General features: G+C 39.9%; 1 protein-coding gene and 1 pseudogene across 2 annotated transcripts; one reads left to right on the top strand and one right to left on the bottom strand.

The window, feature by feature from the left end:
• The first annotated feature begins 617 nt into the window (after window positions 1-617).
• On the top strand, window positions 618-3192 carry LOC149834572 (beta-glucosidase 44-like). Its single transcript, XM_090009396.1, has 5 exons — window positions 618-635; window positions 1554-1847; window positions 1929-2044; window positions 2156-2340; window positions 2912-3192. The coding sequence occupies exons 1-5, from the start codon at window positions 618-620 to the stop codon at window positions 3190-3192; spliced, it is 894 nt and encodes a 297-aa protein (XP_089865522.1).
• A 1617-nt stretch (window positions 3193-4809) lies between these two features.
• LOC149834571 (UDP-glycosyltransferase 88B1 pseudogene) lies at window positions 4810-6543 on the bottom strand (annotated as a pseudogene). The gene has a single exon (XR_016432783.1). The product of XR_016432783.1 is annotated as a UDP-glycosyltransferase 88B1 pseudogene (transcript).
• Between the last annotated feature and the right edge of the window lie 6019 nt (window positions 6544-12562).

Below are 12562 nucleotides of genomic sequence, written 5' to 3'. Positions count from 1 at the left end.
TCCCAAATTTCTCAAGATAATAACATTCAATAGCCACCAATTCAGGATTTTTACTCTAGATTCATATATATGATAATTGTTTACATAAAAAAAAACTCAGACATAAACTCATTTTGGATCAAGGAATAAAATTTTTAGGAACACCCATTATCCATCTTAAATCTTGTAAGTCAGCATTTCAATGATTGTGTTTGATGTTATTGAGTTATATTTCAATTCTGGGCTTTTGTATAATGAGTTTAAGGAATTTCCCAACTCCCTAAATGCACTTTTCTTTTGGATATGTTTGGATGATGCACAAAACCTGGCTCAAAACCAAAACTATGTTTTGGGTGTAAATTGGGTTTTGCTCCTAAAATCCAGTTCTGGGCATATTTGGATGCCACAATACTGGGTTGAAAACCCAAATTTTTGGGTTGGGGGCGCATTTTTCCAACCCAGTTTATTGGGGTGGTCTCCCACACCCTCTCCATGGTCCTCTTTATTTCCAGCAAGAAGGAAACTCTATCTTTGTCAGATAACTTTTATAACAAGGGGTGAAGAGGTGGGTGGAACAAAACACATGGTCTATAAATATTTCCTTGGGAGGGCTCGAACTTTCGTGTCAAAGTGCGAAGATGTTATGCGAGATCCAGGTATATATAATGGATTAAGAAGAATCTGCAAAACAAAAGGCAGAGTCAGACAAATTTTATTTAACAATTGATGATCAAGGAAATGAGCACAAAAGTTTGATTTTTTTGCTGTAAATGAGATACATCAGGGAAAAGAAAAACCATGAACTCCGTAATTTTTCGAACAACATAGCCGGAAAAAAATCAGATAAGAGAATAATTAAAGAATAAAAGACAAAGGAAAACCACCAGGAAGATACTCCTGCCTTTACCCTCAACTAACTAACCCGAGTTAAATACTTTAAATACACAAAATACCCTTATATTTTATCTTTAACTAGTTAATTTGAATTAAATATTTATAAATACTTTAGTTAAGTATATTTAATCTAAATCTGACCCCAAATACTGATCTATGTTATCTAAAACCAAAAGTGAGTAAAATCTATTTCAGAACTCTAATATGTTCCAGAAATCCAAGTTAGTGTGGACACACACACACACAATATATATATATATATATATATATATATATATATATATATATATATATATATATATATAGAGAGAGAGAGAGAGAGAGAGAGAGAGAGAGAGAGAGAGAGAGAGAGAGAAGGCTCACCGCTCAAGATGGACACTACTCAGACTGACACAAACCCCCTTCTTGAGGATTTAAAGGTCAGGGCCAGCATGTAGCTCCGCCACTGCCTAGAGATAGTATGGTGGGCTTTACATTTGCTTTATATCATGAACATGTGAATTAAAATGGCTCAATGGGAATGATATTTATGGCAGTCACTCAGCCAACTTGAAATCCAATCCATCTACTCTGATATTAGATGAAGGCTAGGCCCTTCTTTTCCCTCTTTTTTTTTATTATTTTCTGGAGCAAGTCATCAATGTAAGAGTCTATTCTAGTGGTCCTATATTGTTTTCGAGTGTGTTGTGCTTACACATTCCTGGTTTATTCTTCACTTCAGGAAGGACTTTGCAGATTATGCAGATTTTTGCTTCAAGACATTTGGAGACAGAGTGAAGAACTGGATGACTTTCAATGAGCCCAGGGTTGTGGCTGCTCTTGGTTATGATAATGGCTTTTTGGTACCAGGAAGGTGTTCCAAGCCTTTTGGCAATTGCACAGCTGGAAACCCGGCAACTGAGCCTTACATTGTCGCTCATAATTTGATCCTCTCTCATGTTGCTGCAGTTGAAAGATATCGGACTAAATATCAGGTTTGCATCTTTTCAAGCAGACATTGTGAAACAAATGCTTTTATGCATCTTCAATCTAATGTAGTATAATTGTGTTTCCAGCCAACTCAAAAAGGCAGGATTGGTATTCTTCTGGATTTTGTTTGGTATGAACCTCTCACAAGATCAAAGGCTGACATGCTAGCAGCCCAACGAGCAAGGGATTTTCATGTTGGTTGGTGAGCACCATTACTAAATTAAGCTTGGAAACTCAGAGTTAGGGCCGGAGTTTGTGATTTGTGACTTTCATTATATCGTTGGTTAACCAGATGGTTCTAATCCTTGCATAGGTTTCTTCATCCCATTGTATACGGTGAATATCCAAAGACGATGCAAAACATCGTCCGAAATAGGCTGCCAAAGTTCAGCAGTGAGGAAGTTAAGATGGTGAAAGGGTCCATTGATTTCCTTGGTGTTAACCAGTATACTGCTTACTACTTGTTTGATCAGCATGTTAGCAACCAGAATGCGACTGGTTATCAGAATGATTGGCATGACGGATTCGCATGAGTGTTTGTTTTACAAAATCTCCTTCAGTAAACATTTTCATGTACTAATGATTATTGACATGATGAAATTACATGTAGATGCTCGTCACGGGGTGCCGATAGGGTCAAGGGTAAGTTATCAATTCTGCAATATGCATTAGCAGTAGATAGCAGTGTGAGTTTTCAAAGATCAACTATGTCTAACTGGATCAATACTGGATGGCAGGCAAACTCATACTGGCTGTACATTTTGTACCATGGGGTATCAACAAGGCTGTTACATACATTAAAGAACGCTACGGAAATCCAACCATGATCCTTTCTGAAAATAGTGGGCAACTACTTTAGTTTACTGTTATTATCACTAAGGAATATGATTATATCATATGTAGATATTTCATCACCGGTTCTTTCTTCTTTTTGGTTGATATCAGATTTAATGAACCACCAAATTAATGATCCACCAAATATTCTAGCTGTAAACAACTTGATAGTTATCTATTCTTTCTTCTTTTTGGTTATAATTTGTTGATGGTTAAAGAAAAAATTGTTGTGCAGGAATGGATGCCCCTGGGAATGTTACACTTCCTGCTGGGTTACATGACACCACAAGAATAAATTTTTACAGGAGCTACCTTACTGAGTTGAAGAAAGCAATTGACAATGGAGCTAGTGTGGTTGGCTACTTTGCATGGTCTCTGGTTGACAATTTTGAATGGAGATTGGGCTACACCGCAAGGTTTGGCATTGTCTATGTGGATTATTCAAAGCTCAAGAGGTACCCAAAAATGTCGGCATACTGGTTCCGGGAATTGTTTCGTCGCGATCGGAAGAACTAAATGATTGGCATGATTGGAAGAACTGAGAAATTATGTTCCCAAGTAGTAGTAGCAATAGTAGTACTAGTACCAGTAATATAGTGTGCTGGTATGGTTGTGGCTGGACTGCAATGCCAGCAATCTTCTGTTCCTTCCTTTTCTTTATCCCTTAAGCTAAAGAAACAAAGTTTATGAAATCACGTCTTTTCATTAGGTTTGCTAAGATCTCCACGATATTTGTGCCTTACATATTGTGCCTGACTATCTAGTAATTTCACTTGGGGCCCGTTTGTGTGCCTGTTTTGTTTATGGAGAGGAAAGAGGAAGGGATGTGCTTTCTACCGTGTGCCTATGCACCCCATAAAATCCTTTTCTGTGCTACTCATTTCGATTCAAAATTGGATATATAAATTCAGGTCATGAATATGTAGATCCAGTGACCTAATTGCAACTAGGGCTGGAAACGGATCAGATATAATCCAATACTCCAACATGCTAATGTCAGGTTCAGACCTTGAAATAAGATCTAAATATGCATTAAGATCATATTCAGTTTTGGCAAGTATGTCAGGGGATGGAAAAAGCCATAACATCAAAGAAGAAAAACCCACAAAACTCATTTTTGATAGAGGTAAAATCCCACGACACCATACAACACCAAAACACAGAAAAATCAAAGATGAAACAAAGTAAAAATCTAACAAGCCACCTCTTCAATCACCCAAAAAAAACCACAGAACAAGGGAACGATGAGGAGAAAAGAATGGTATGAGAGAGCGCTTCACACTCATTTACAGAGAGAGAGAGTAACCTGAATAAGAATTACACGATGCCCTGCTCTGGTAGGGCTTTTCTTCGCTTCTGCTCAGCAGCAAACGAAAGATGGACAAAAATGGGAAGGAAAGGAGGCAAAATGTTGCCTCAATATGCAGAAGCCTTTTGTGTGAATTCATTTTCCGATGGGAGTCGTTGGGAAACGAGTCCGTGCAAAATATCTTTTTCATAGTTTGTGTTATTGCAAAAAAATTGCACGCCTTTTTATGATTTTGCACCGAAAACAGGTGTTTTTTGTGAGATAAAAACAGGCCCTTAAGGGGGCGTTTGCATGCTGCAGAAACCTGCAGCGCGGAAACCCATTCCCCACTGCGGCACTGCAGACAACGGCTTCCTTTTTCCCGTGGAAACGGTGCCCTGTTTTCAATGCATTTCCACATGCCCACTGCGGCAACGCAGACAAGAGTTTCCCTTTTCCCGTGGAAACGGTGCCCTGTTTTTAATGCATTTTCACAGGCCCCACTGCGGCAATGCAGAAAAGGGCTTCCCTTTAACAGTGGAAACTGGAAAGGGTACCCTGTTTTCAACTCTTACATAGTTATATTGAACTCTGTCATACCATTTCCTACATCTTCTATTTAACAAAGTAACCTTACCTCCACCACAAACCACATCTCAAAACTACCGTGGGGTCGCATGCGTGGCCAGCAGGGTAGTTATGAGGGTGCTGAGATGAAGGCACCAGATCAAACCCTTCTGGTGGCTTTTAAAGGTGGGCCACGTAAGGCAGGGTGGTCGTGGGGCTGGGTTTCTTCTCATAAAAAAAGGCACTCAAATGCTAGGAATAGTGAATACATAAGAAAATTTTATGAAAGTGAGAAATAAATACCCACACCAAGCTAAGAAGAAAACCTCAAGGGTGTGTTTGTCATGCGCAACAAACTATATCGGGGAACAACGCGGTCCTTGGGGCGGGTTTGTCCGGTGTTTGAGTAATATCTGTTTTTTGGGATGCAAGAGTCGGACCTCCCAAAGCCTGACGAAAGTGTCGAACGTCCTCTTTGGGACACTATGTTCATCCTTCAATTTTTTTTTTCTTTTGATGACGAAGGAAAACCCTCAACCGAGAACCGGATCACTTAATGGTCCATCTTTCAATTAACAAGGCCAGATTTGTATGCGAGGAACCACCCCCTTCTTCCATTGCCTTCCTTGCCAGCTCTTTCATTTCCTTCATCTTCTCCCTCACCTTCTTGCCTTCCTCACCTTCCATCAAACTCCTCACTGCCCTCTCCAACTCCTCGCCTTTCACTAGTGCCTCACTGCCCTGACCCTCCCTTTTCAAACCCAAACCGAGTCCCAAATCATTCACCAGCTCGATAGCGTTCATCGCCTGCTCCGCGTACAGAGGCCAAGAGATCATGGGCACGCCGAACCACACGCTCTCGAGAGTCGAGTTCCACCCGCAATGCGACACGAACCCACCGACCGCCGGGTGCGACAGGATTGCGATCTGTGGAGCCCAACTCGGCCAAACCAACCCGCGGTCTCTGGTCCGGTCCAAGAACCCGGCCGGCAACACCTGGTCCAGGTCCGCATCTCTCGGCTTGGAGAACCCTGGAGCCCCGGTCTCCCGGACCCGGACCGACCACAAGAACCGGTGACCGCTCCGCTCGAGCCCGCACGCAATCTCCCGGATCTGTTCCGTGGAGAACGCGCCCATGCTGCCGAAGCACATGAAGACCACGGACGAATCGGGCTGTCGGTCGAGCCACTTGACGCACTCGTGGCTGGATGATTCGGGTCCGGATCCGAGACCGAGCAAGGGTCCGACGGGGTAGACGGGCGGGGTGCGGAGACCGGGCAGGCAGAGCCCGTCGGTCAAGGCCTTCATGGGTCGTGGCTGCAACTCGTGGAAGGTGTTGACCAGCACTCCGTCTAGTCGAGAGTAGAACCCAGCGGCGCTCACGAACCATTGATAGATCGGCTCCTTCTTCTCTTTGACCGCAACCGGTACAGCAGAAGCCGGAAACGGATCCCGACCCGGAATCTCGATCTCCTCATCCCTTAGGTCCTTAAAATCCGACTGGTACTTCTGGTCGAGCGTCGGCAAGTGGAGGAGGAAGGCGAGCATGGCCGCGCCGGAGGTGTAGAGGACGTAGGTAGGGATGCCGAGATCGACGGAGACGCCGATGACGGAGACGCAGAACATGTCGACGACAAAGGCGGCGATGGTGATGGTGGTGGTGGTGGTTGACAGAGAGGCGAGGGTCTCTGAAAGAAGGGGCTTGTGTGCTTCTATGAAGCGGAGGTTCTGTATGAGGCCCTCGCCTTCCGGGGCGTCGAGTTGGGGGAGGTCGATGAAGTCGATTGCGAGGCCGGAGGCGGTGACGGCCTCGACGTGAGAGGAGGTGGCGGAGGAGGATAGAGCCGAGGTGAAGGGAGGGTGGATGAGGAGGATCGTGACGGAGAGGTTGGGGGTGTGGTGGAGGATCCTCTTGGCGAGTTCGACCATGGCGACGAGGTGGCCCGCTCCGGGCATCGGGAACATAACCACCTTCCTTGCCTTCATCTCTCTCTCTGGTTGATGGTACTATTCGAGAGCTACAAAGGAAAGGACTCTCCTTTTATGGTTGAGTTGGGCCCCACAGTCAAGGGGGGTCAACCTCATCTTCATCTTTCGGTGAAATTTGACCCCTGCTTAAATTTGTATCAACTTTTTTATAGTTCACTTTGTCTGGTTGATTGTTCTCTTTAAATTTTTGCTTTTGTATTTATACTTTTATAGTTCCTTTACTTTTGTAAAGGAACTAGGGGATTCGAATCCAAGACCAATACGGTCTGAACACATGGTTCAAAAAACTGAATTCATACTTTATTCTTTTAAAAGTTGTCTTTTTAACGTATAATTTTTTCGTGTTTTTACGCATTTCTCTCGATCTTTTCACCAATAGTTTGAAACAAACGGACTTTTAATCATTTAGATTTTTAAAGTTTTTATTTTTATTTTAAAAGAGTGTGTTTTAACAGGACTTTTGCTTGTAGAGTGACAAGTTAGGCCCGAGGAAATGGTATCTGGGTTTGATGTTATGGCTCATGTACCATTTCGGTTGCGGAAATAACGTGTTTGTGGAAATACGATTCTAGGAAGAAATGCCAAACGTATGGTATGGTTGAGCTTCAACAGAGCTTGGCCACCAAACGCTTTTCCTTGCAAGGGAAGAAACGTGTGTCCCAAAGTCTTTTGTATCCAAAGTTGGCTTCTATTGTAATGTCATGGGTGACGTAGTCACTCCCCTGCTTTTTCAAAAGAATCGTTATTACGTTTGTCTTATTGAGGTTCACGTGAGCTATGGGCTTTCTCAATAAAATCACACACCTGTCCGCCGCCCTGTTAGTTAAGTTTTTTTTATTCGGTTTTAAAGAAAATATATGAATTGACAGCTTACCAGCTCAGCCTTTGATGCCGTTGACTGCTACCGCCTCTGGGAAGCGGTAGCTGCCAAATCACTGAAATGTCACTTTCCATCCCAGCTGCTAGTACCAAGTGGGCTCTATTTGTCTTGAACAGTTAGTGTTGGGACTGTTCAAAACCCAATGGTACCGTTTTTTAACTGGTGGGGGTCTGCCTAACTCAGCTTGCCTTTTAAATAAAAAAAGAACGCTTGGTAATAACATAAATGCCACAATGATGCTTTAAGCCGTACTGCTGAAGCCGTTTTTCACTTGTAAAACATATATATACCGATAGTAGAAACTTAATGCTGATATTGTCTGTTTCATCTCGCTTAAAGTACCTTTGTCTAGGAACAAGGGGAGGGTGTTGCGTTTACTAGAGTGCGTGTTTGGAGTCCGAATTAGAAGCATGTGGGGGCTCATATTCTCGGGGGTCGGCATCACTTAGCATCATAGTCAAGTGCGATCGCAAAGACTTAAGTTTTTTTTTGTCATTCTCGCCATGAAACAATGATTCAAAAAAAGGACAAAAATACCCTTCATCCAAAAAAGAGAAAACAACGATTCGAGAAAAGAACAAAAATGTCTTTCATCCAGAAAGTCGAGGATGATATTAACTCTTCAAAGTCCAAACGTTTTGTTTTCACCCTAAGCAGTAAACTTTTGCATCATCTACTATAACATGAGCTCCCTTTGACGATGCACTTTTTATCGTCGTCTGCTGTCGTCAAAGCAGTCTTTGCTATTGTCTCGAGTCCAGGTTCCCGCCTTGGTTTTTAGCTTGTGTTACAACACATTGCCGCCTTTTCGTTCCTGCCTTGTGTTAAAAAATATTCTCGGGTTCGTTTCTACCTCATGGAGATAACTATAAATCGATCGACTGGTTCGATCATTGGTGGGTGTCATAGGGGCATTTGTCAGCCATCTCTTTTTACAGTCTTCTCTTCTTTTTTGTTAGGCAGTATGGAAAAAAGCAATGACACAAAAATATTTCAACATGTGTCATTAAGGCGTCGTGAGTATCTTTCCATGTCATCAAGCTATTGTTGAAGAACGTATGTCATCGTGAGTGCCATTAAGGCGTTGTTTTGTTATTGCAGGTGGTTCTTGTCTTTTTGATGACTTAAAAATTAAAGATATTTGTAAGACACTGGGACCTGTTGATAAGTATGCTTGTGTATAGATGCGAGGAAGATCCTCTACCCCATCCGGTATCGTCCATTTACTCAGTATATGCAATGTATCACAAATCGCAGTTATAGTAACATACTACGATTTATGAGATATTATTTTGTTTGTTAAATCGATTTGTAAGATATTATGCTGAATTTATGTAACGATTTGTAATATATTTTGTGATATGTATAGCGATTTATAAGATATTATGTGTTTTATAGTGTCGATTTGTAAACCATTATGCTGAATTGCCGTATCAATTTATAATATATTATGTGATATGTATATCGATTTGTAAGATATTATGTGTTTTTTAATATCGATTTGTAAGATATTTGTAGAAAGAATTTTAAAATACGTGCATGCAAAAATACATTGTTGCGCGCTTGCGGTGGCAATTTTTGTATTCAAATTGTTGCTCATTTAGCGATTTCTATTAAAATCGCTTCACAGTGTCGTAGATATAATTAAATCGATGTCACGTGAATCACTATCATCAACACATATATACGATAAATTGTTTCTTTTATTGTCATGGTAAATAACAACTTGATGCATAATATAAGCAAATAATAAATCGTTGTTGCTTTTATACTGTGATTCATTCAATCGTTTCTTTGACTTGCTTAACTTTATCGGTATCCGTTGTTATATGCAACTTGAATAAATTGTAGTAAACGTATGCGCTGACTAACACAAATTGCTATCTTGCTTATGACAGTTGTGAGCTTATCATCTGGTTGCAGTAAAGATAATCTATCTCAATCATTGAAAAGTTATGGAGAAGTGGACATCTATACTAATGACGCACCTAAAGAATTGAACATGTGCACTAATGATGCACATGATAAGAAGGGTGCAGGCATTGGATTCACTCTTGACTTGAATGTTCCAGCAGAAGAAATGCAATTCAATAATGAGGTAGACGATCATGACAGTACACTTGATAAATGTGCATGCACTGGGAATGTACGTGATAGTACACTAGACTCTGTTCTCGTAGAATGAATATCGTTTAATAATGAGGAAGTTGCATATAAATTTTACAATGATTATGCCTTAAAACTTGGCTTCAGTGTTAGAAGGTATTCTTGGTCAAAAAATGCACAGGGTGTCGTGGTGAGAAAGATATATGTTTGTTTTAAGGAAGGTTGTAAGAAGTCAAGTGAAAATCCAACAAGGAGCAAGCCAGATTCAAGATGTGGATGTTCAGCGAGAATGGTGTTAAGAAGACTTTCGAATGAGAAATATGTAGTTCGTACTTTAATCAGTGATCATAACCATGATTTAGCAACTTCATTTATGACTCCTATATTAAGGTTACATCGTAAAGTAACTGAAGTGCATGCTGCAATTGCTGAAATAGCTGATAGCGCAGGCATTGCACCAAGGAAGATATATAATTTATGCACGCGCATAGATGGTGGTCGCGAGAATGTGCCATTCACACCTATGGATCTACAAAATCACTTGAGAAGAAAGAGAACAGATAACATGAAGAAATATGCTCTTTGGTTTATTACTTACAGAAGAAATCAAGCATTGACCCTGGTTTCTTTAGTGCAATGCAACTGGATGAAGATAGATATGTTGTGAATATGTTTTGGGTAGATTCAAAGTCAAGAGTAGATTATGAATGCTTCAATGATGTGTTTGTTTTTTATACGACAATGAAGATTAATACTGAACAATAGTCATTTACGCAGTTTGTCGGAGTAAACCATCACTCACAGAGTTGTATATTAGGCGACACTTTTTTGTATGACCAGACCAAGGAAAGTTTTGAGTGGTTGTTTAGAGTATTTACACAGGTAATGAATGAGAAACAACCTAAAGTTGTACTTACAGATGGTGATCACGCAATTGTCACTGCAGTGTCTCATGTATGACCAGATGCACATCATCACCTATGTTTGTGGCATATCTTTCAAAATGTAGTAAAGAACATAGAACACATTTAATCAGAAGACATGGTTTGACAAAAAGTTTACAAGGTATGTACTTGAGAGCGTAGACGAGGTCACCTTTATGTCTGATTGTGAGAAAATGATTCAGATGTACCACCATGAAGACTGTGTATGGTTACAAAATTTATATGCAGAAAAAGAGAAGTGGGCATTGACATATGAAAGACTACTTTTGTGCAGGTATGATAAACACACAAAGAGCTGAATCTATGCATGTCACACTGAAGAAAACCATGTATTTATGTTTAACAATGTTTCGCTTCATGAAACAATATGAATTATTTATAGACGGTCTTAGACAGAATGAGCTTGAACAAGATGTGAAATGCTTCAATACACGCCTTGTAACTTTGGGCATGAAAATATTGATGCGACTTGCAGATCTGTATACACTAACTGTATTTGAATGGATTAAGAAGGAGGTTATACAGGTCATGAATTGCAACATAGAATGATGCATGCAAACCGGGAATATGCATAAATACCATATTATATGGGAGGGCAAAGAGCATCCGAAAAGACAAAAAACACATGTTATATACAATATTGACAACAGAACAGTTGAATCTACATGCAAAATGTATGAATTCAAAGGTATTTTATGTCATCATGCATTAAAGACACTTAATCAAGAGAAGATACAAGAAATACCTGAGTCATATTTAATGCAAAGATGGATGAGACAAGCAAAAATTGAACCGCTGAATACATATAATGTCAGTCAATTTGGTGTTAATGAGAAGTGCCACATAACCTTCGGTTAGCAACAACTATGTAGGTCACTTATGCATGTTGCAGATTTGGCATCGAAAAGTGAAGAAGCCTATGTATGCACGATAAAAGTGTCAAGAAAGTTACTTGAAAACATGTAATTAATTCACCACCAGTCCATTGCAGCATATAAAGACTAGTCCAAGAAAATGAGAGTGAACAACGGAGGTGAAAATCATGTTTCCCTTGACACTCATGAGAAGTTGCACCGAAGCGTAAACATCATCTTCAACAAGTTAAGAGTCAACATTATAGATTATGATAAAAAAATTCACCTAGCGAAGGGTATTAAAAGAAAACCTGTCTCTAATCGCAGTCGTCAGAGGACAAAGGGTGCACTAGAATTGGTTGACAAAAAAAGGTCTAAGAAACAACCAACCTCTAAGCAAAAGCAACCAAGCCCTTCGCATGGACAAGTATGTAATACATTATATTGCTTCTTATATAAATTGTATTACATGCATCTTATCAATATCTAACTTGTGTAATTTTCAACATGCAACAATACCCTACAGACATGCACTACAACATTGGATCATTTAATCCTCCCGACCAGTTTTTTCGAAATGATAACTTTAGTTTTACAAGTCTTTTGGTATGTAATCAATGTTGGGAGGACGTTTGCATTTATTGTGAAACTAAATATAGTGTTTTATATTATTCTGTTTTATGACAGACTCATTTCAATATCAATTCAAAAGTGAGCTATGGAACACATGAATCGCGTGTGAATTCTGTTTAATAATGTATCTTTCACATGTATAAATCATTGTAATATGTATCCTTCACATGTATAAATCGTTGTCTCATCTAGCCTACAAAGCTACCGTAGGTAAATCGCCGTTGTTCAGTGCTTATACTATTAGTGAAAATCGTTGTCTCATCTAGCCTTAACATATACAAATCATTATACATATATTGTAGTTGAATTGTTGCGCAAAAAGTTGTTCTATAAATAAACTGCTTAATTTTTACAACATTAGTAAATCGCCTGTATAGTGATTTATTTGGTATATAAATCATTATACCATGTAGTGTCCTATCACGATCTACACAATGACGTCTATGTCGGCCATAACTGGATGAAAATCATAATGTGCATGAGTACAAATCGTGATAGAAGCGCACAGACAAATCGTTATCTAATCTAGCCTTCAAATATATTTACGATAGCACATAACACATATCATTACTGTCCTAGGGGTAAAATGGTAATTTTCCTAATAAAAATGGGTAAAGTGGTAATG

The sequence above is a fragment of the Nuphar pumila genome, chromosome 6 (genome assembly GCF_984573655.1).
Source record: "Nuphar pumila chromosome 6, dmNupPumi1.hap1.1, whole genome shotgun sequence".
Lineage (NCBI taxonomy): Eukaryota > Viridiplantae > Streptophyta > Magnoliopsida > Nymphaeales > Nymphaeaceae > Nuphar > Nuphar pumila.
Note: the sequence above shows the minus strand (reverse complement) of the source record. Positions and strands in the feature narration are given on the sequence as shown.

Excerpts from the sequence above, each read along its gene's own strand:
- LOC149834572 (XM_090009396.1), top strand. Across the intron at positions 1,848-1,928 it reads GATATCGGACTAAATATCAG|CCAACTCAAAAAGGCAGGAT; the intron begins GTTTGCATCTTT and ends TTGTGTTTCCAG. Across the intron at positions 2,341-2,911 it reads TAGCAACCAGAATGCGACTG|GAATGGATGCCCCTGGGAAT; the intron begins GTTATCAGAATG and ends ATTGTTGTGCAG.